Source organism: Entelurus aequoreus, linkage group LG04 (genome assembly GCF_033978785.1).
Source record: "Entelurus aequoreus isolate RoL-2023_Sb linkage group LG04, RoL_Eaeq_v1.1, whole genome shotgun sequence".
Classification (NCBI taxonomy): Eukaryota; Metazoa; Chordata; class Actinopteri; order Syngnathiformes; family Syngnathidae; genus Entelurus; species Entelurus aequoreus.
The window spans coordinates 31,245,257-31,269,337 of record NC_084734.1 but is presented as its reverse complement, the minus strand read 5'-3'; the positions used below and the strand labels follow the sequence as shown (position 1 = coordinate 31,269,337).

General features: G+C 39.8%; 1 protein-coding gene across 1 annotated transcript; it reads left to right on the top strand.

Annotated features, from left to right (window-relative positions):
• Positions 1-11,101: 11,101 nt before the first annotated feature.
• LOC133649181 (zinc finger BED domain-containing protein 4-like) lies at positions 11,102-14,754 on the top strand. The gene is made up of 3 exons (XM_062046014.1): positions 11,102-12,128; positions 12,286-12,644; positions 14,698-14,754. Exons 1-3 carry the CDS (start codon positions 11,102-11,104, stop codon positions 14,752-14,754), a joined length of 1,443 nt encoding a protein of 480 aa, XP_061901998.1.
• The last annotated feature ends 9,327 nt before the right edge of the window (positions 14,755-24,081 follow it).

Genomic DNA, 24,081 nt, shown 5'->3' with positions numbered 1-24,081 from the left:
TACAACGAGCTAATGCAACGACATTTCGTTCTTATCTGTACTGTAAAGTTCAAATTTGAATGACAATAAAAAGGAAGTCTAAATCTAAGTCTAAAAGTGCTATAGTGTGCTACTTAGCCTGCATATTAACATTCAGTAAATAATCAATAAATAAGAACACTACTGTGTAATCTTCCTACCTGTGTGTATGTAAACACACTGCATCTCAGAGTAAGTTCATAAATAAAATCAAATAGTCAAAGTAACACTTTACCATGAGCAGGATATGAACTGAAACTCATTGTATAAAATTGATGCTTATGCTAATGCTAATGTTCGGCGACGCTAGCTTAGCATGTTTGAGTTTGAGCTTGAGTTTATTTGGAACATGCAAGCATACAACATGATACATCACAATTTCCAGTTTCTCTTTTCAACATGTTCGAAAAGGAGTAGGAAGAAGCAGAGCTTATTTAATCCTACCCCTTTTCTTTTACATAACAGTTTCTAAAACTTTTGTTCACTTCCTGTTCTCAATTCATTCACAATATACTCCATAAGTAATCACAATAAAAATAAAAAATAAAATAATAATTGGTGAAGTAAGTTACATTTCATATGATGAGATAAGTAAGATTATTTTGAGAGTGAAAGAATGGATGAATTAAATAAATTCAGTATTCTTCTTCTTTGTACTTTGTAAACACTTTAAGTTTGAAGAGTTTCTTGAAGTGGATCATATTAGTACATTGTTTGATTGCTTTGCTTAATCCATTCCATAATTTAATTCCACATACTGATATACTGAAGGTCTTGAGTGTTGTACGTGCATACAAATGTTTTAAATTACATTTCTCTCTAAGATTATATTTCTCCTCTTTTTTTTGAGAAGAATTGTTGTATATACTTGGGTAGCAGATTGTAGTTTGCTTTGTGCATAATTTTAGCTGTTTGCAAATTCACTATGTCGTGGAATTTCAGTATCTTTGATTCAATAAATAAAGGATTTGTATGTTCTCTATATCCAACATTATGTATTATTCTAACTGATCTTTTTTGTAACACCGTTAATGAATGAAGTGTACTTTTGTAGTTATTTCCCCATATTTCTACACAGTAGCTCAGATATGGTAACACTAGTGAGCAGTAGAGAATATGAAGTGATTTTTTGTCTAGAACATGTTTTGCTTTATTCATTATTGACGTGTTTCTTGCTACTTTATGTTGTATATTTTTTACATGAGATTTCCAGTTCAATTTATCATCAATCATTATACCTAGAAATTTGGTTTCATTTACTCTTTCAATTTCTATTCAGTCTATTTATATTTGTGTTTGACTTTCTCTACTACTGTTACCAAATAGCATTATCTTAGTTTTACTGAGATTCAACGATAGTCTGTTTTTGTCAAACCATCTTTTTCATTTGTTCATTTCTTCTGTTATTATTTGTATTATCTCCTGTGTGTTCTCTCCTGAACAAAACGCTGTTGTATCATCCGCAAATACTAACTTTAAATCTTTTGTAACTTTACAAATGTCATTTATATAGAGATTGAATAATTTAGGTCCTAGTATTGATCCCTGAGGTACACCACAGGATATATTTAGCGTTGTAGATGTGTGTTCGCCTAGCTTCACGTATTGTTTCCTGTTTGTTAGATAACTTCTTATCCAGTTTAAGACTAACCCTCTGATGCCGTATCGTTCTAGTTTTTTGATTAAAATATTGTGATTAATTGTGTCAAATGCTCTAGTTAAATCCATAAACACTGCTGCTGCACATTTTTTACTATCTATTGCATTGGTAATTTCTTCTGTAATTTCAATTAAAGCCATTGAATTTGAAACATTAGCTCTGTATCCATATTGGTTCTCCTCGAGTATTCTATTTTTATTTATGAAACTCTCTAATCTGTTATTGAACAGTTTTTCAATGATTTTAGAAAATTGTGGAAGTAAAGAAACAGGTCTATAATTTGTAAATTGATGTTTGTCTCAAGTCTTATAAATTGGTGCAACTTTAGCTATTTTCATTTTGTTTGGAAATGTACCTGTTTGAAATGATAGGTTACTAATATACATTAATGGTCCTGAGATCTCTTCAATAACCTTTTTTTTCGTTTTCATATCAATTCTGTTACAATCAGTTGAAGTCTTAGATTTACATTTTTTCACGATTGTAACTATTTCCTCCTGTGTCACATTACTGAGGAACATAGAGTTGGGATTTCGCTCTATGGTATCATTATAGTCCTCAATTGAAACTGGGTCTGGAATCCTTTCTTCCAATTTTGGTCCAATATTTACAAAATAATTATTGAAGCTTTCAACTACTTCCTTTATATTGTCATTTTTTTTATTTCCGTCTAAGAAGTATTGGGGGTAGTCCCTCTTAGTGCCATTTTTAATAATGCTATTGAGGATGCCCCATGTTGCTCTCATATTATTTTTGTTCCTGTCCAATAATTCACGGTAATATTCTTTTCTACATGATCGTAGTATGTATGTTAACTTGTTTTTATACTTTTTGTACTGAATTTCTGCCTCTATGTAGCATTTTCATACATCTCATTCATTACTCACCAGTTCCTCTAATGAGTCACGGTGGCATCCACGGACTCCCTACAGCCCAGTAGGAAGCACTAAAAGTTTACAATGAGCACAACCGTGTAAATGAAACGCAAAAGAGAATATTTGTTAAAGTTTTATGGAGAAACGAAATGTGTGAGAAACTGTCCCTCTGGAAGACGAGTATACAATAAATATTTGACTACACTATACAAAAGCATATGTACATACGTTGTTGGTGATTGGACATTTTAACACCTGGAAACAAGCTGATAATAGATGGACATGAGCTGATAAGTATAGTTAAGGTCCATTGCAGCATGGTGCCACATCAGGACAGCTATCCAAGTCAGAGGATTCCTTAATGGTACCACGGATTAGAATATCAATGCACCAAGAAAAGAGACATTACGCTCTCAAGGCCAAAATGCTGAAGGCTCAGGGGAGCCTGAAGGGAAGGTCAGAAGAACATCCATCTCAGACGATGTTTGTAACAAGACAAAGGAGAAGCTGACCGGGTCATGGACAAATATGCTGATATTAGGCACAGTTCGAGTGTGCCAAGACATCAAAGACAAAGGCTGTTACTAGACGGAAAGGACAAACAGACTTGAATGAAATTGATTATCGTGTATAATTCGTATGTATGCATTTTAATGTTTGTTATTTAGTGCATTTATTTTGTCAAATTACCACTTTTTGACTGTTGTTTATTTGGGCATTTTGAGTATGCCATGGATATGTGTGGATTTGATTTATTTTTAAAGCTACCGGAATCAGAAATGTCCAAACTTGGGATGGAAGTTGAAATTGATAAAAGGGGGGTCTGGTAAATGTGAAATGATAAACGCCAGATTTGGAATGGAATTAAAATAACCACACATAGTTAAACAGGCAAGTTCAAATATTGAAAATTATAATGATTGAGTAGTTAAGACAATTCGTCTAATTCCATAACCGTATTTTAGACATGTCTGACCTACAATACGGAGAAATACAAACTCCAAAACCAGTGAAGTTGGCACGTTGTGTAAATCGTAAATAAAAACAGAATACAATTATTCACAAATCCTTTTCAACCTATATTCAATTGAATAGACTGCAAAGACAAGATATTTATTTTTCAAACTGGAAAACTTTGTTTTTTTTTGGAAATATTATCTCATTTGGAATTTGATGCCTGCAACATGTTTCAAAAAAGCTGGCACAAGTCGCAAAAAAGACTGAGAAAGATGAGGAATGCTCTTCAAACACTTATTTGGAACATCCCACAGGTGAACAGGCTCATTGGGAACAGGTGGGTGCCATGATTGGGTATAAAAGCAGCTTCCATGAAATGCTCAGTCATTCACAAACAAGGATGGGGCGAGGGTCACCACTTTGTGAACGAATGCGTGAGCAAATTGTCGAACAGTTTAAGAACAACATTTCTCAACAAGCTATTGCAAGGAATTTAGGGATTTCACCATCTATGGTCCGTAATATCATCAAAAGTTTCAGAGAATCTGGAGAAATCACTGGACCTCCGTACTGCATCAAAAAGCGACATCAGTGTGTAAAGGATATCACCACCTGGACTCAGGAACATTTCAGAAAACCACTGTCAATCACTGCAGTTCGTCGCTACATCTGTAAGTGCAAGTTAAAACTCTACTATGCGAAGCGAAAGCCATTTATCAACAACACCCAGAAACGCTGCCAGCTTCGCTGGGCTTAGAGGAGCTCTTCGAGCTCATCTAAGATGGACTGATTGTTTGACATACTTGCCAACCCTCCCGTTTTTAGCGGGAGAATCCCGTTATTCAGCGCCTCTCCCGACAACCTCCCGGCAGAGATTTTCTCCCGACAAACTCCCGGTATTCAGCCGGAGCTGGAGGCCACGCCCCCTCCAGCTCAATGCGGACCCGAGACTGAGTGGGGACAGCCTATTCTCACGTCCGCTTTCCCACGATATAAATACGCTTGCAAGTTCCAAAACGAATGGAAACAAGAATTTCAGTTCATCCAGGACAGTTCGAAGTGGAAGGTGTATGTTGCCTGTAAATATGTAGAACAGACTTCTCCATTGAACATGGTGGCCGAAATGATTTCTCAGTCATGAACAGAGAAGTTAAACAGGACAATACTGCCATCTAATGGATAGATAATTCAAGTATTTCTTTTATGTAAATAAAATAAATATATATATATATAGCTAGAATGCACTGAAAGTCAAGTATTTCATACATATATATATATATATATATATATATATATATATATATATATATATATATATATATATATATATATACAGTATATATAGATATATATATATATATATGTATGAAATATATATGAAATACTCGAGTTGGTGAATTCTAGCTGTAAATAACCACGCCCCCAGCCACTCCCCCCGCCCCCAACCCCCCCCCCCCCCCCCCCCACCCCCACCCCACCCCCCACCTCCCGATATTGGAGGTCTCAAGGTTGGCAAGTATGTTGTTTGATCAAATTGTTTTTGGAAACTGTGGACGTCGTGTCCTCCTGGCCTAAGAGGAACAGAACCATCCGGATTGTCATAGGTGCAAAGTTCAAAAGCCAGCATCTGTGATGGTATGGGAGTGTATTAGTGCCCAAGGCATGGGTAACTTACACATCTGTAAAAGCACCATTTTTGCTGAAAGGTACATACAGGTTTTGGAGCAACATATGCTGCCATCCAAGCAACGTTATCATGGACGCCCCTGCTTATTTCAGCAAGACAATGCCATGCCACGTGTTACAACAGCGTGGCTTCGTAGTAAAAGAGTGCGGGTACTAGACTGGCCTGCCTGTAGTCCAGACCTGTCTCCCATTGAAAATGTGTCGCGCATTATGAAGCCTAAAATACCACAACGGAGACCCCGGACTGTTGAACAACTTAAACTGTACATCAAGCAAGAATGGGAACTAATCCCACCTGAAAAGCTTCAAAATTGGTTTCCTCAGTTCCCAAACATTTACTGAGTATTGTTAAAAGGAAAGGCCATGTAACACAGTGGTAAAAATGCCCCTGTGCCAACTATTTTGCAATGTGTTGCTGCCATTAAATTCTAAGTAAATGATTATATGCAAAAAAAATTGTGTTTCTCAGTTCGAACATTAAATATCTTGTCTTTGCAGTCTAATCAATTGAATATAAGTTGAAAATGATTCGCAAATCATTGTATTCTGTTTTTATTTACTAATTACACAACGTGCCAACTTCACTGGTTTTGGGTTTTCTAGATATCACTTACAACACTTATTTTAATTTATTTGTTTCCGTTACCAAATACTGATCAGTGTTTTTTACTCTTCTCAGGACCACCGCTAGAGCTGTTCAGTGGACTCCTGTACTTTCGAATGGACTCTGAAACTCATAAACGGACATGAAATCGGACTTTGGTCTCCAGACAGGACGGTCCAGAGAGTGTGCACATGATTCAGGACAGACAAAGGACAACTAACTACCATGCCGCTATCCAAGGAGGACAGAACCTCTGACGGCGAACAATTTATGAACTTTTGATATTCTTCTATGCAAATGTTTTGCTATTCACATATATATTTGCATGTTATTTTATATTCTCTCATGTATTCAGTTGTATGTGCTGGGAATTTTGTGTTGTAATGATTTAATTGATGTTAACGTGGTTCAGTCATCCTTATTGGCTTATGCATGAAGGACTGCCGAAAGTAATTAGACTCCCACTCTTTTTACAATCTTAGATGATGGGTTATTTCGACTGGGAGATCATAGCTGACCTGTCGGTCCCGCAAAGGCTACACTCAAATTTGCGTAAACTTAGGGAAAACAGGGGTATTGCACTTAAGGACAGAGGTTAATTTGTTTTAAGTGATGTGTGGCCACAGGGAGATCTACGGGTACGGCTACGTTAGCTGAATTGGAACCTATTAGACTTGGGTCGTAGCTTCCTAGTTCAAAAGTAATCTAAAGTAATGTGCTCTAGGATCTAAAATAGGCCCTTAGACAGTAAAATCCAAATTGTAGACCTAAAATCAACTAGACGTAGGATTGAACGGAGGCAAATGTTGTGACAGCGAGTGTGGACATTTACATCTATGTGCAGAAAATTGAATTGAGACAGACTTTGTATTGAGGCCTTAAATCGCCTCATAGGGGGGAATATGTTGTAAATTATACCATGTGCATTTTTCTTATATGATTGTGAACTAGCATGCATTTGTATTTGGTCACACAGTCTTCTAGGGGATTATTCTATCAAGGAAATATACCCTTGAATAAAAGTTGTAAACAGAATCAATGACAAAGGGCAGCCGTGGCGGAGACCAATTCTCACTAGAAACGGATCCGACTTACTGCCAGCAATGCAGACCAAGCTCTGACACTGATCATACAGGAAGCGGACCACCAAAATCAGGCAGTCACATACCCCATACTCTCTGAGCACTCTCCACAGCACTTCCAAAGGGACACGGTCGAATGCCTTTTCCAAGTCCACAAAACACACGTAGACTGGTTGAGCAAACTCCAATGCACCCTCAATCAACCTGCCAAGAGTATAGAGTTGGTCCACAGTTCCATGACCAGGACGAAAACCACAGTACTCCTCCTGAATCCGAGGTTTGACTATCCGGCGGAGCCTCCTCTCCAGTACAGCTGAAAAGACCTTACTAGGAAGGCTGAGGAGTGTGATCCCACGATAGTTGGAACACACCATCCAGTTCCCCTTTTTAACCACAGCCTTAGTCTGCAAATCCAGAGGCACCGCCCCCCCATGTCCACGCAATGCTAAAGAGTCTTGTCAACCACGACAGCCCCACAGCTTTCAGAGCCTTAAGGAACTCTGGGTGGATCTCATCCACCTCAGGGCCCTGCCACAGAGGAGCTTCTTAACTACCTTGGCAACTTCAGCCCCAGAAATAATAGCCCACCAGAGAGTTCTCAGTCACTGCTTCCTCAATTAAGGACGTGTAGGTGGGATTGAGGAGACATTCGAAGTATTCCTTTCAACAATCCACAATATCCGCAGTTGACGTCAGCAGCACACCGTCCCCACTATACACGGTGTTGACGTGTACTGCTTATCCACTGCGGGTGGTGGTCCAGAATAGCTTCGAAGCCGTCCGGGAGTCATTCTCTTTGGCTTCTCCAAACGACTCCCATGTTCGAGTTTTTGCCTCTGCAACCGCTAAAGCCATGCGCTGTTTGGCCTGTCGGTCCTGTCAGCTGCCTCCGGAGTCCCACTGTCAAGCTTGGTGATACTCTAAGAGGCCAGTGGATCCCAAAATGCAAAACACAGGCAGGAGTATGAACAAAAAGTGCCTCTATTGCTCAAGACAGGAATAAAGAGCAACACTTAAGTAGATAACAAAAAACTACGGTGCATAAAAAAAGGAACACAAAATTGCACTGTGAAAAATACTGCAACAGGTAAAATATGATAAATAAGAACAGAGTGGCTACCTTAGCCAGGAGGGAGACTATACAGGTCAGGAAGGCAAGAGATCTTACAGAAACTGGAATCGAGGAGAAGAATCCAAAGCATGAATCCGAAGTCCTGTGTCCATGAGGAGTAATCAGCCAGTGCCTTCATGTCCGTACAGGTGTGATTAAAAAGGCCTGGTAATTACGCACACTTGCAGCAATAATGCCCGGCTCAGGGAGTGGTTAGGTCTGTAACAGAAAACAAAGGGGCGGTAACAGAAAAAAACACTAGATACAAAGGAAAAAACAATTAACTGCTCCAACAACTGAACAGGTATATGGTCTTACAGCCCAAACAAAAGGTGACAAACAAATGAATGGACATTGGTGTCACAAAAGTGAGCCATGAGCCAAAAGGACCCGATACGACTATTTTGTTTTAGCTTGACGGCATCCCTCACCACCAGCGGGTTCTGGGATTACTGCCACGACCAAGAAAGACATAATAGTTGATTTAACATTGTTTATTAACTAGGGCTGTCAAAGTTAACGTGATAATTGCGCTTTAACTTTAAGTTCCTTTACCGGCGCTAATTTTTTTTAACGCCGTTCAATTACTGTTAAGCCACAAGCTCGAAAATAGCTAGCAGAAATGCACAAAAAAAGGGGAAATTATGGAAATCTCAGATCCAAAGCCGTGGCAAGTCGTTCTCCCGACAAGACAAGACTATTTCATCTTCAATTGCTGTGAGCCGACATAATTGAAACAAAAGCGTGCTGGCAGAGGGGTGGAGCGTTATGTCCGGGTTTGGATTACAGTTTAGTGCATTGATAACATAAAATGTAGATTGTTACACCAACTGATGTTCACGTCGTCAAAACATGTCAAAACTCAAATAACATACTTCAGGCTTCACAGTAATAGCGCTATCTGTCAAATTTGGTCCAACTATCACAACAAAATGAAAAAATGTCTTATATTCTGATCATGCTTTGTCAAATAAGTTTTGGAATGTTATCTGTGATATTTCTACCTAAATAAAGGTTTTCTGGCAGATTGAAAACATTACAGATTGTATAGCAGGCTGAGAATTACAGGATAATAATAATCAGAGGTGTGGACTCGAGTCACATGACTTGGACTCGAGTCAGACTCGAGTCATGAATTTGATGACTTTAGACTCGACTTGACAAAATGTAAAAAGACTTGCAACTCGACTTAGACTTTAACATCATTGACTTGTGACTTCACTTGGACTTGAGCTTTTTGACTTGACATGACTTGACATGACTTGCTACTTTCCCCAAAACCCAAAGATTAAAAAGTTATTCGGGAGCGCTTCGTATTTTTCATTGTGTACTTGTCTATCAGCGTTGCGTGTGTCAGCGTGTGTGCTGCATGTCAAGCGTGTGTGCTGTCAGTACAATAGCCAATCAAATTTGATCTACGTTGTTTTCGTCCCACAGCATTCATCCAATCAAATTGCAGGAAAACCGATGAAGAAGAAATGTCCAAACCACACGCCAGTGAACAAAAAATGATACCTAAAATAATTTCGTTTGGGTATAAAAATTACGAGGTGGTCAACACAAAACGGTTTGCAGTATGCAACACATGCGGTTCGAAAATTACTGATGGAGAGGCAACAACTTCCAACTTCGTCCGACATTTGAAGTTGCACAAAGAACGGTAAGTTTTGAATGTAAGCTAACGTTCATTGGCTAAGTAACGTGACTTTTATTTGCTGTGTAGTTAAATCAGTGAGGCTGTAAACTCACTGCTAACGTTATAACGTTATTGCAAACACGGGAATCTGTTGTAGTTCACTACCTTATTCATACTTTTTGTTCAGTGATTTTTTTAAGCAGGGTTACGTTAGTCAATATATCATACAAAGTAACGTAACGTTAGACGGCGGTCAGCAGCACCGCGTATTTTAGCCACCTAAAAAAAGTCAAAAATAGTAAAATAAAGGTCAGTTAAAATGTATACTATATTATGAATATGTGTACCGTTTTAGCTAGCTTTCCGACATACTGCTGGTTGTTTACCTCAGTGGTCCCCAACCACCGGGCCGCGGCCCGGTACCGGTACCGGTCCGTGGATCGATTGGTACCGGGCCGCACAAGAAATTAAAAAAAAAAAAAAAAAAAAGTTTTTTTTTTTAAAAATTAAATCAACATAAAAAAACACAAGATACACTTACAATTAGTGCACCAACCCAAAAAACCTCCCTCCCCCACTTACACTCATTGGCACAATCATTCACACTCATTCGCACAAAAGGGTCGTTTATTTCCGTTATTAATATTTCTGGTTCCTACATTTTACATCAATATAGATCAATACAGTCTGCAGGGATACAGTCCGTAAGCACACATGATTGTATTTTTTAATGACAAAAAAATAAAAATAAAATACAAATTTACATAATGTAAATAATTCAATGTATATACTCCAATTATTAACTTGTGTGATGACTGTATTATGCTGATAGTATATATTTGTACCATGAATTGATTAACGTGGACCCCGACTTAACCAGACGCCATTTTCCGTGTAGTCCCTTATACAACCCCACTTCACAAATCCCAAACTATCCCTCCAACTCGAAATAAGTTTTAAAATACATGACTAGTGCAGCAACTGTAACCTAATGTTTACCACACACACACACTGTTAAGATTGATATTAATAATATGAGTAATAAAGAGTAGTTTCAGTACTTTTCATATGTGGCTATAAGGGATTTTCTGACATCTGTTTAATATGCTTACAGATTTCAAGAATACCTGATGAACAAAAGCATCACAAATGGACCACAACAGCCTTCAATCTCGCAGTTCCTGGACAATCGTGTCGGGCATTACAGTACGACTCATCCACAGCAGAAAGCTGTCACCAATGCAATACTGTCTGACTTGATTATTGATTGCAACTTGCCCCTGTCTATTGTGGAAAACAAGAGTTTTCGCCACTTTCTGACAGTACTTGACAGCAAGTACACCCCAGTGTGTCGCAGAACACTGACATCAAAAACAGAGAACCTCACTGAAGAAAGACGATCAAAATTTAAAACTCAATTGAGCCACACTGACCATGTTTCAGTGACTGTCGACATTTGGTCTGACCGAAAGATGAGGGGATTCCTCGGTGTCACTGTGCACTGGATGGACAAAGAGGCAGAGAGGATACAGCTTAAGTCCAATCTCTTGGCTTGTGAGCGCTTCAAAGGCTCACATACAGCTGAACGAATCTGTGACAAATTTGAGGCAATATGTGATGAATACAACATTAAAGCTAAACTGGACTACATTATTAGTGACAATGCTGCTAACATGCGAAAAGCATTCACTGTGTGCTTCCCCAGTGAACAAGAGGATGACGATGATGGAGATCATCTGGATGACCCTGAGCTCTGGTGTGATTTAACCGTGGAAGATCAGCAAACGGTAGATGTTGCTATGGCAAAGAAAAAGCGCTTGCAGTGTTTTGCACACACTCTTCAGCTGGTGGTGGGAGATGGTTTGAAAAAAACAAAAGTGGTATCTCCTTCTCTTTCGAAGTTATCTAAATTCAGCTCACTGCTGCACACAAGCACAACATTCAAAGATGTGTTTGATGCTGAATTTGGGGAACAGAAAGGCATCCCTGCTGCAGTCAACACAAGATGGAACTCAACACTGAGGCAAGTGAAGGCTGTTCTCCAGTGCAATCATGTAAGGCTCTGTGCTGTTCTAGAAAAGGCTGGGCACAGGGAGTTGTCATTCACAGCACGGGAGTGGAATCTGTTGAAAGATTTGGTGGACATCTTGAAGCCATTTGGAGAAGCAACTGATTTGACACAGGGGGAGAAGGTCATCACAATCAGTGCTGTTGTTCCATCCATCTTGTCCCTCAACCACCACCTTGAGAAACTGAAGCCTCAGGTCTGTTTTCTGAGCGGCCTGGTCAGAAGTCTCCAGACATCCCTGAACAAAAGATTTCTTGGAATCTTCATCAATGTGAAAATGGCCAGGACACAAGATGGGATCACTGCTCCCTTTTCAGATCCAGTCTACCTCAAAGCAGCTGTCTTGGATCCAGCCTTTTCTCTGTTGTGGGTGGAGCCCCATGTGCTGGTCAGTCGTGACGTCAAGGCAGAGGTGGCACAACAGGTTAAAGGTAAATGTAACTGAGTCTAATGTAACTTTTCCCCTCATAATCTGATCTAACTGACTGCAGCAATAACTAAGTATTTCAGTCTAGCACACTGCATCACCAACACAAATGGTAATGATAAGGTCTCTTGTTTCTGCTATTGTTTTTACATGTTTACCAGAATTGATCCTGCAAGATGCTGCAGAGACTGAGCAACCTGCGCCTCTTGTTGATGAAAAAGAGCAAGGGGACCTTGGAGAAGGAGAAGGGCTGTTTGCTGCTTACCACAAGAGACAGAAGAAGGATGTTGGGACTACTCCAGCACTACAGCTAAGTCACTACCTTGACATAGCTGAAGGACAGAATGCCCTTTTGTTCTGGGCATTGAACATGAAGACTCTTCCTTCACTGTTCCGAGTGGCCATGAGAGTCTTGGCAGTGCCTGCCTCCAGTGCTCCAGTGGAGCGAGTTTTCAGCCATGGTGGCATCATACTACGCCCCCATCGTGCACAAATGACTGACATACTCTTGGCCAATTTGGTCTTTTGCAAATGCAATGCAGCATATGGCCCTGACATAAAAAGTACAACCTTTTTGTTATGTTATATGTCATGTTTTTTCCAATGTTAACACTTTTGTACAAATAAGTACAGTTGCACTTTATTTTTCAAATGTGTTTATTCTGTAAAGGAATGAGTCAAATGTTTAAAATGACTGGTTAATAGTGCTATTATAAAGTGCAATGTCAGCACAATTTTCTTTCCTGCAATTTAAAATGCACTTGTTTTAATAAATAAATACAGCGTTTGAAAAGCATACACAATCTGTGTTAATATATTAGTCTGTGGTTAAAAGGACTTGAAAGGACTCGAAACTCAAAATGCAGGACTTGGGACTTGACTTGAGACTTTCCAGTCTTGACTTTGGACTTGACTCGGGACTTGCCTGTCTTGACTCGAGACTTGACTCGGACTTGAGGGCAAAGACTTGAGACTTACTTGTGACTTGCAAAACAATGACTTGGTCCCACCTCTGATAATAATTAGAAAAGGTTCAAACATTGTCATGCACCGATACAAATACTAATAACTTACAACGTGCCACATGTAATTTACAGAATATCAGAAGCATTTATTGAGGTAGAAATACCGCAGATTACATTACCAAACAGAGCCTCACAGCGAGAAGGTCCTGGGTTCGATTCCCAGACTCAGGGTCTTTCTGTGTAGAGTTTGCATGTTCTCCCTGTGACTGCGTGGGTTCTCTCTGAGTACTCCGGCTTTCTCCCACCTCCAAAGACATGCACCTGGGGATAGGTTGATTGGCAACACTAAATTGACCCTAGAGTGTGAGTGTTGTCTAAGTCTATCTGTGATGAGGTGCCTTCAACTTACCTGGTTTGTCTGGAAAACACTTGTAAAAGTCACTAAGGAGTGTGGGGTCGATAAGAGATCTAACGATCCAAGAACTGTCCTCAGGTGACCGTCAACCAGCCGAGAAGGAGAAGGAGGCACCTCGGGAGGTGAGACATGAAAGACTGGGTTGCATTTGAGGGACTCGGGAAGGTGAAGCTTGCCCTCGGCACGGCTAATAATCCTGATAATGGAAAAAAGAGCCACAAATCTCAGAGCCAGTTTCTTAAGGTCTGTGGCAAAGGTTAAGTCACAGGAAGAAAACCAGACTATTTGCCCTATCTGGTAGTTTGGTGCGTGGTAGTAATGGCGGTTGGCAAACCGTTGGTTCCGTTTAGAAGTCCTTGCATTTGCTGCCTTTGTGTTGCACCAAGTCAGTCGTGCCCGATGCAGGTGGGCTGTCACTAAAGGCACACTGGCGTCTAACTCCGGCGAGGGAAAGACTGAGGGCTGGAAACCATAGGCTGCATGAAAAGGTGATAGGCCAGTGGCAGAGTTGATAAGTGAGTTGTGGGCGTATTTTATCCAAGGTCATTTGGCAGACCAAGTCATGGGTTGTAGGTGACAGATACACAGAATTGCTGCTTCCAGGTCCTAATTTGTCCGCTCTGTCTAGTCGTTTATCTGAGGATGGTAACCAGAAGACAGTGGGCACGTTCGTCAAACCGAAAGGCATAACAAAATATTCAAAATGCCCGAGAAGAGTATGAACAAACCCTGATTAATCACGATTAAATATCTTAATCGTTTGTCAGCCCTACTATTAACAAAGAGACGAAAAATTTGGTAATATCTCAATTTACGTGCTTAATTGGTTCTGTGACAGAGCTCTTAACTAAAAACACGTATCTCCCATTAAAAAGAATTGAAATCAGTTTAATTAGGCTGACCATACGTCCTCTTTTCCCCGGACATGTCCTCTTTTGCGGGGATGTCCTGGGTGTCCGGGCGGGGTTTCTTAAATGCCTCAAATGTCCGGCATTTTGAGTTAGGGTTGCGTGTATTTTCAATGTACGTCCAGAGTTAAGAAGGGGTTAAACAAAACAAAGTGTGGAGGCGTGCGTGTAACACGGGTGGGAAATAAGCCATATTTCCTCTCATGGCATCCCCTCATATTACCTGCGCCGTTTCCACGTTTAATCTCACGAGTTTAACACACGCACTCACGTGACCCGCTGCAGCCTATCGCGCTCTATATGATCCAGCGTCCCAAGATGGCTGCCAGGTGCGGTGGCTAAACTTGGGGACATCTGAAGCCGGTATGTTTTAAAGTTGTCGTTTGCCTGCATATCGTAAAAAAAAAACGTCCAACATTTTACAACTAATTGTAAATTTATAGGTGCCGACCATCAGGGCCGAGTTGCGACGAGAGAGTGTTATTAAGCCGAGTTGGTAAGTGAATCTGTTTGCTCATAGTAGCTGCTAGCCGTACCCATGTATTGTCAATGGGCGGTTAGCATCGGTTTTTAATCCCGTTTCCTCCAATGTTTCTGATCCCTTTGAATTTATATTTATTTCGAGTCTTTATTTTGGGTACTTACATATGGTGACTGAGTGTTGTGGCGTTTTAAGGCCATCTGCACTTTTTATGCTACGGTAAAGACAATGAATGAACACTGTTACACTCGTCATAGTGACGTCACTGTTATTGTTAATGTTACACTCGTAATAGTGACGTCTCTGTTATTGTTAATGTTACACCCGTCATAGTGACGTCACTGTTATTTTATATTATTTAATATTGTTAATGTTAAACCCGTCGTAGTGACGTCACTGTTATTTTCTATTGTTTAATATTGTTCATGTTGCACCCGTCATAGTGACAACACTGTGTACTGTCGTGTTTGTTATTTTGTACATACATGGGATTGTTTAATATTGTTAATGTTAGCAGTATTATTGCTAATAATGATAATAATAAGTGTAACTTATTTATTGAAGGTTGAACAATAGATGACTTAATGTTGATGTTTATTTGCGCACATTGATTGAACTCCGGGTCCTGTGTAGGCCAGGTCCCTAAGTCTTGGATGGCGAGCTGTAGATAGACCTTGAGCCCGAGCCCAAGGTTCTCCACCTCTCAACCCCTGAACTCCACCTGCTCTGGTCGGGCCGGTAGGCGGCTTATAGCCGAACCCCTTGCCTCGCATCTCATTACTCTGCAGCCCTTTGCACTACCTAATACACACCCTGCCCATAAACTGAACTGTCACTACAAACTGCCATATCCACAACCCCAACCCGTGTGGCCGTATAAACTGTGAATGCGCATATGGACTGCGATCAGTCTCATATGACTCCTATGAACTTTAAGAACTTTTGATACCACCTTGTATGAATTACCTGAACTCTTAATCAATGAACTAAACCAACATTGTTTGTTGAGATTCCTTTGTTTTTTTCTTTTGTTTTGAATGGCCATTCCTATCCATGTCTGTCCACTATTTGTTGCACTGTACATATTTAAACAACACCAGTATCATTTAAAGCATTTAATTGTCTGTCATACTCTCTCCGAGTCGTAATCTAGACTTCTGATTAGCCCAATATTGAGAAAGTGGGACCCCACAATTTTACTGTGGTACCCCATTTTTATTACTTGATGGGGTTCCTTGGACCCCATTTTGAAAATTCCTAGCGCCAACACTGCTGTCAACAGGAGAAAAATTCTTTATTTAAATAAATATATTATTTATAAAGCAAGTTTGAGTATCATTGGCAAATTTTCACCTAGTCCCCGTCTTAGCACGCATGTATGTCCTCTTTTTGGGATTTCAGAATATGGTCAGCCTAGTTTAATTGACCCCCCAAAAACACCACCTATTTAACTTGAAACATGCCTTTTAAAAAGAAAACAATAACTTTTTCAGACAATCAATTAATTAATAATAATATTATTGTCAGTGGCCTCGTGGTTGGACTGCTCAGTGGCCTTGTGGTTAGAGTGTCCGCCCTGAGATAGGTAGGTCGATATTTCAAACCCCGGCCGAGTCATACCAAAGACTATAAAAATGGGACCCATTACTTCCCTGCTTGGCACTCAGCATCAAAGGTTGGAATTGGGGGTGAAATCACCAAAATGATTCCTGAGCCCGGCCACCGCTGCTGCTTACTGCTCCCCTCACCTCCAAGGGGGTGGAGCAAGGGGATGGGTCAAATGCAGAGGGTAATTTCACCACACCTAGTGTGTGTGTGTGTGTGTGTGACTTGTCTAAAACAGTACAGTAGTTCACTATTAAATGTTAAATAAATAAATAAATAAAACATTTTACACATGAACACACACAAAAGTAAAATCAGTACCGTTGAGTAGCGGTATTGATTGGTACCACTGTACCAGTAATATTGGTTCCAATGCGAAAGGTACCTATTCCTAGTGTGAACCAATTGGATTATATATCATCCTGCCGTTCAACATCGATCAGTTAAGGGCATCGACTCCTGCACTGTTCATTTCTATAAAATCCATTAATGTAAAGCGTAAAATTCCCCTCGACTCGCAAAGCTGCAGTGTATCCATCTTTTGTATTGGCTTTGACATAACAGGCAGACAGGCGGACAATGGGGTAGAATATCGAGCTGACTGAAAACCATCTTTTGGTTTTTGGACACAGACACAACATTCATTTGCGTCAGAGTGGAGGTCAAACACAAGCAGCATAATTAGATATTGGATAAAAGAAGAAGGATAAAGTCAGTAATGATTCATCAAGACACTCAGCATGGAAGCCTGAATGATCAACTGACAGCTTGATTCTCTAAAGAGTCCTTCTTCTGGGACAAGTTCCAGGGCAACCGACCGTCAAAGGTTCTGGAATCGTCGACTTCATCATTAATAAATGTCACAATTCATCTTTGCGTTTACATGAAAGTGGGGACATGTCACTTGGGCGTCACTTGCTCCTTGTCTGGAATCTTTGAGGTAAAGATATAAACACCAGCACATTGTCTGCATGTTAATGCACTACAATTATGCTAAATGTTTGTGACTGTGGAGCCTGCACACCACAGCCAACATTTCATACATTTAATTAAAAACCAAACAAACAGTAGTTAGTCCCTCTACAAATTCCTTGCCATATTTTGTGATTGTTGCGACCTAAAATGCCTGATTTTATGGATTATTTTTGAACATTGCCTGATTGATTGATTGCCTTTTTTTGTTATGCATGATTTTGCTGAAGTTCTTCCCAAAAATTGCAATGGAAACTTATTTCATTTTTTTTCCGGTGTAATTGCAATGACATTTATGTTAGAAAGTAAAAGTTGCAATACATTGTTGTGATTTTGCCTCTGTAATTATAAAAGTTAAATTAGCAGGAAAAAGTAATGAATGTTTACATATCAACCAAAAGACTGAGAAAAGCATCTGACCAACATGCCATACAAAAATGTGCAAAATAGACTTTATTCATCACAAAGTACACGTGTATTACTGCAAGGAAAATATAATGTTTCAGCCTTTACAAGAGAAAAGAAAACTATTTACAATTAAGGTTATTTCTCCTGAAGTAAACATTATAAATAATCTTAAAGGACATTACTATAGAAACCAGATGAGGCAATTCCTGAAGGAATTGCGTGTGAATGCTCCAATGCTGAAGTTGAACGGAAATCCTGGAATTTTTTTAGAATTGTTGAAGTAGAGCACACAATTCCTGAACAGGCTGAATATTTTGAAGTTGAAACCGTTTGAATCAGGTGAAAAATGTGGGAATTGCAGAACTTTGAAGAATGTCCCATTGACTTCAATGGGAATTTCCAAAACATTTGGGAATTATGGGAAAAGCGAGAATATTTTTGGGAAAATTGTAAAAAAAACTTGAATGGTCCAAATGAGTTGAAATGGTTGGTGTTAGAATTTTTCAAATCGGTCGAGAAATGTTGAAGCAGTGACATGTTGAATTGAGAAATGGTATTACGGAAATCCTGGAGTTTCAGGAAAACCTGGAATTTTTACAGTTCAAAAAACAACTTTGTTTTTGTCCTGATAAAGAGGAATGTTTTGACGGTTGAAATGCATAAAAAAATGTGGAAGGAGTAGTCGCCAAATAAAAAGGGTGGAAATAGGGCTTTGGAAAACCAGGAATTCTGGAAAATCCTGGAATTATTTTGAACTTGGAAAATAAATCATTTTAATTTCCAGGATGGTAGAATGTGTTGAAGGTGGAATGGTTTGAATCGGTTGAAAAATGTGGAAATGGTGGAAGTTTGAAAAATAGCCAATTCATTTTGAATGGGAAAAATGTACCGGAAAACCTAGAATTCTGGGAAATCTGGGAATTTTTGGAATTTGTCAAGGGAAACATGTGGAAGGTAGATCACACCAAAATCTGGAGAAGAAGAAGAATTACATGCATTTTAGTTTAGAAAACCATATGTGTCACACAATTACACTTTGTTTACCAGCTGTACACGGACTACTCTCAAGTATAGCCAAGCTTCATTTCTAGTATTCTGCCTTGAAAATATGTACTGTAGTAAAAATGGTTGAAGGATTTCCCCACTTTTGTTAGATATTGTATACAGTATGTACATATGCCTATTAAAGGTCTTTTCAATATATTTTTTCTTCATAAAGTGTAAATGTAGATCTTTGTGTTTTCAAAACAAATCTTAACTAACAGTGTGCTCCATTTGTTGGCATGTTTACATACGTCAGTCTGTAACCATTTTACACACGTGTGTGCAGGGTTTGTAAAAAAACCAACAACCAAAGGCTGCCTTGGTATTATTATTATTATTATTATGCAGACATTCTCGTGCTCATGCTCCACATATTGCATTTAGCTTACCTGCACGTGGGCTGAGAACAGTGAGTAACTGTTTATATAGTGGTGATTTTTGTTGGTAAATGAGTGAATGATGAGTAGTAAATAAGTGCACACAAGGAAGGACAGACGTGGTGCGATGGGGGGGGGGGGGGGGGGGGGGGACATTTGATTGGTTAGAAAGTTGTGTTGTGTTGCTTTTGATGCTGCTGGAATAAATTCCATTGGCCAAATTGTGCCGTGATATTGCAAAGATTGGACAAAATTGCGAGGCCATGCATAATTGGCAGGGATTAGGAAAATTATTGGATAGTTGAATTTGCGTGAATTTGGGCAATGGCGACTTCCGGAAATCCTAGAGGGACTGAGTAGTACCGCCGATTTTATACGCCCACTTTTCGGTTTTTGATAAAAGTAAGCCCCGTGTTTGTGTACCGTCTCAGTTCCAACAATAAAAATCTTTGGACGTAATAGTAAAATATTACTCTGTGATTGTCACTTCTAGCAAAGTATGCCAGTCTGCACTGTAAACACCACGGTAGATTTTGCAGTAAAAAAAATGTCGGCTCAGTTGCCAGAATTTTATCGTGTTTTTACACCAAACTATTCTAAAAGGAAAAAATCTACCACTGTTATTTTCACGGTAAATTATAACAACTAAGCTTCCAAGTTTTCCCACACAGCAGAAGACTCCTATGCGGATCCGCCTTCAAGTCGCCAGACCCGCGTTACTGTCACATTCGTTTTGGCTCCGCCTAGAGGATACAGCTCCGCCTTTGAAAATTGTACAGTCAGAGAGCGTATCCTGAGCGGACTCGTGTCTGATTCGCGTATGCGCGCCGCCTATAGGCTCCGCCTACACGGACTAGGCCTATAAGTGTGTATACGCGCGCATAAGCTCGGTCCTTTTTTGCTGGAACACGTAAGTACATTTATTGATTTATTGCTACATTCACAGTAAAGACCGGCCTTTTTGTTTCCATCATTTATGTATGGTTGTAATGACGTTGTTTGATATTAGGACTAGTAAAGTTAAGTTAAGCAAAGTTTTTTTGCCGTGTATTTGTCTTGAAGTGGCTGCTGCAGCTGCAAGTCACGTTATTGTCTCTCGGTCCTTTTATTTTTTTATAAAGTTTTTGGTTGTCGCTCTTAAAGTATTCTATAAGAATGCACACTGTCTGTGACTTGTTGGTAAACATGCGGGTTAAATTCCTGGATTATGGTTGTTAAATTGTCCTCAGACTTTTATATGCTAAATGCTGCCGATAGCATTAAGCTATAACCACTTATGCTATGCTCCCGCTAGCTTAATGCTAACGCAGTTATTACGGTGTTTCCTGGTCTCGTGAGTTTGCGCACGGGCATAAAACTCCGTGTCTGTGTGGACATCTTGTGTGCCGCTGCATGTGGTATTTTACAGGGGTGTCCAAAGTGCGGCCCGAAGGTAATTTTTTAACGGCCCATTTTAAAATACGAATAGGCGAGGGCGGACCTACGTCACTTCCGCCTACCAATCCCCTAGCAACCGGTCGCCATATTGAATTCGTTGAAAAAACAAACCAGCTCACAGCGAACACAGCATTGACAGAAAAAGCATTTAACGAGGTTTCACGGCATTTTAAACTGTTCTAAATGGCATATGATTAAGTAAATAGTATTTCCAGTGAGGCTAGGTTAAGATACAAGTTGATTAAATGGCAACATGAAAATTATAGGGTTTATTGGTTTTTTAAAACCCAACTGTTAAGTTTTTAAGGCTCCAATTATAATATAATCTCAAAATATTCCACTTAAAAATTTTATTGGGTGAAAATAGTGTATATTTTGTGTTTTTCCATAAAACATGGTTTTTTTTTACAAAAAGAGCATACGACTTAAATCTTTAAAAACGTTATATTGACAGATAGACCTAATGTTGATCTAGGGATTTAAAACTTGAATAATAATTTTTAAAAAATACTGAATAATGACACATTAATATTTTTTTTACCAAAACCCTTTGGGGTCCCTGGGATCAAGCCTGAGTGGAGGCCTAAATGTATATTTTTTATGCTGTATTGGTTTTTAAAATAAAAAATTATCAAAATGGCCCCCGCTTGCTTTGATTTTGCGGCCCTCAGTGGACAAAGTTTGGACACCCCTGTGGTATTAATATGAGTGTGTATTATTTCTTTCTTTATTCTTTAGTGGAGCTCGAGATCCTGTTTACTGTGGACTAGCTGTGTGTGACGCCCTGTTTTGGTTTACATTTTTTTTTTAAAAGTATGTCTGTTATGAGTTTTTTTGGCATAGTTAATTGTCGAAAAAAATATAAAATGAGGTGATGTGAGTGGGAAAAATTGCTGCACATATTAAGGATCCTTTTTCTTGATCTAATAGAAAAAGAAAAGGTGAATAAATCCTCCACGACTCAACTCCTGTGTGTGCATCACTATAAAAGACAACGCAGAACAGTGACTGTTACATATACAATGTATAATGTAAAGTGCCTATCTGCAATCTTTATAATTTAAATGAATGAATTAGAAATGAATTATTTTAATCACTGTTCAAACAATGTATTTTGCGCCTGTTCATAATTTCTTATGCTACTGTATGGAACTTGGTCCCATCTTCTATTTTGTGTGTTTTGCAGCATCATCTATTGCCTGGATTTTTGCCTACAATTGCTCCTGCTGCATTCGCTTAATCAGGTAAGATACTTTCTGGTTTGTTAAAATGTAATGTTGCTTACACATTTTTCTAGCAGTTAATTTTTCTATTCATGGCGCTGAATCAATTTAAAGTTTCCCTATATCTTGTGTAGTTTGTAGTAACGAAACAGTCAACACCACCATTTAACAATATATTTATTTAAATATGACATTACAAACAATAATCAATGATAAAGTTAATGGTATTTTCTTGTCTTTTAGCGCAAACATGAATAGAAAAACTACGCCTGTCATCTCTTTATCAACCTTAAGACGAAGGACACGTGTAGACGTTCAAAAAAGGCTTCATCAGATTCAGACAGACATGACAGACATGACAGACATGACAGGAATAGGGGCAGATGACAAGAGTTCTTTCTGAGAACACTGCCCAATCCTCTTCAGCTGCACATGCAATGCCAGAGGTGCACGTTTTTACAGAGGATGACATGGAATTGGAGGCAGATTTTGATAACGTGTATTGGGATGAGTGTGATGGGGATGGGACATCAGGTTCGGATTGTGAAAATGATGACCCAACATCACTTTCTGATGACATTGCCAACTGGGCAGTGAGTTTTGGCATTTCCATGGTTGCCCTAACTGCACTGTTGAGTTTACTCCATCTAACCCATCCCAATCTGCCAAAGGATGGAAGGACCCTTCTCAAAACGAAAGTCCAATATTCTATTCAGGAGAAAGCTGGGGGGAACTACCATCACTTTGGCATCCTTTCCTCCTTGAATGCCACTCTAAGTAGATATGCCAAAACATTGGCAGAGGGCATGACATTGGGGTTGCAGATTAATATAGATGGACTTCCTTTATTTAAAAGTTCCACTGTACAGCTGTGGCCCATCCTTGGCCTACTGGTTACCGTCCCCATGAAGGAACCAGTTGTCATTGGGGCGTACTGTGGACCAAAAAAACCTAGTTCGGCCACAGAGTTCCTATCTGATTTTGTCACAGAACTACGTGAGCTAGAGGCTGGGTTTTGCTTTGAAGATAAGTATCTTTTTTTTTTTTTTTTTTTTTTTTTTTCTGTCTTGCCTCTGGTGAGGGCGGTCGCATTTTTCTCCGCTCCCTCCTTCCCTGCTTGCTCTCTTTGTTTTTGTCTTGTCTGAACTATTTTGAAGCCTCTTTTCTTGAGCTGTCCTCAAATCTAAACATCAAAATGAATTTGATCAACTGGACTCTCGACGCAATTGACACAGTCTTTTCGACAAGGAAAAGAGGCTCGGGGGAGCCTGGCTGCCCTGATGGAACCATTGCTGCGGGGTACGTGAGAGATTCCTGGAATACTTGGAGAATCATGTGCCTCTCAGTCCTTTCCATCGAGGACGTGGAAGACATCTACCTATTTGGAGCTGTGATCGCAGGGCATTTGCTGATTGGGCTGGGCATTGCTCTGGTGTATCGTCAAATTCGGAAGACGATGGCAGCCACTCAAGGGGCCAACAGGCTGTTCAACGCAATGGAAGGATTGGGTCGTGCTGTGGGATCACAGACTGGAGCGATTGCTGATTTGAATCGCAAGGTAGATTCCATCTTGATGATGTTACAGAAAGAATAAATTGGAATTGTCAGAGCCAGCATATAGAGCAGGAATGTCATTGTTTTGACTGCTCGAAGAAAAAACAACATCTTAATCTACGATTTGACTCCCTCGAATGGCCTTGAGGAACAGGCTGTTTGAAAACACTCCCCTGAGGACTCCTCAAAGATGGACGCTTTTGACCTTTCCCTTTTTTTCAAAAGCACCTGGGTCGGACTCTTGAACTCTTGAACTCTTGGGGCCGGCCTCGGCCCATAAAGACAATCCAACATCTCACCCAAGTTAATTGGGCATACATGCACGCACACACCCCTCCCCAAATCAACGCCTTCACCACTGCTTTATTCCTCCGGGGTTGTGGGGGCTGAGCAGCGCTCAACAGCAGCTGCCGGCCTCCAAAGTCCTGTTGGATGACTCTGTTGCGAGTTGTTGTGATTAAATGTACCATGTTTATGTGTGCCATGCTATGTGAGGTTTTTTTCCTCGGACTCAGTCTGGACCATTCCTGAGGGTCCAGCCTCAGACTGATATTTTTTTTTACTTCCC

What these genes read in the sequence shown, in the direction of transcription:
- LOC133649181 (XM_062046014.1), top strand. Translation starts at nt 11,102, where the DNA reads ATGAGGGGATTCCTCGGTGTCACTGTGCACTGGATGGACAAAGAGGCA. An exon ending in GGTGGCACAACAGGTTAAAG is followed by an intron (nt 12,129 to 12,285) that starts GTAAATGTAACT and finishes CATGTTTACCAG; the next exon opens with AATTGATCCTGCAAGATGCT. An exon ending in ACATACTCTTGGCCAATTTG is followed by an intron (nt 12,645 to 14,697) that starts GTCTTTTGCAAA and finishes GACCCGCTGCAG; the next exon opens with CCTATCGCGCTCTATATGAT.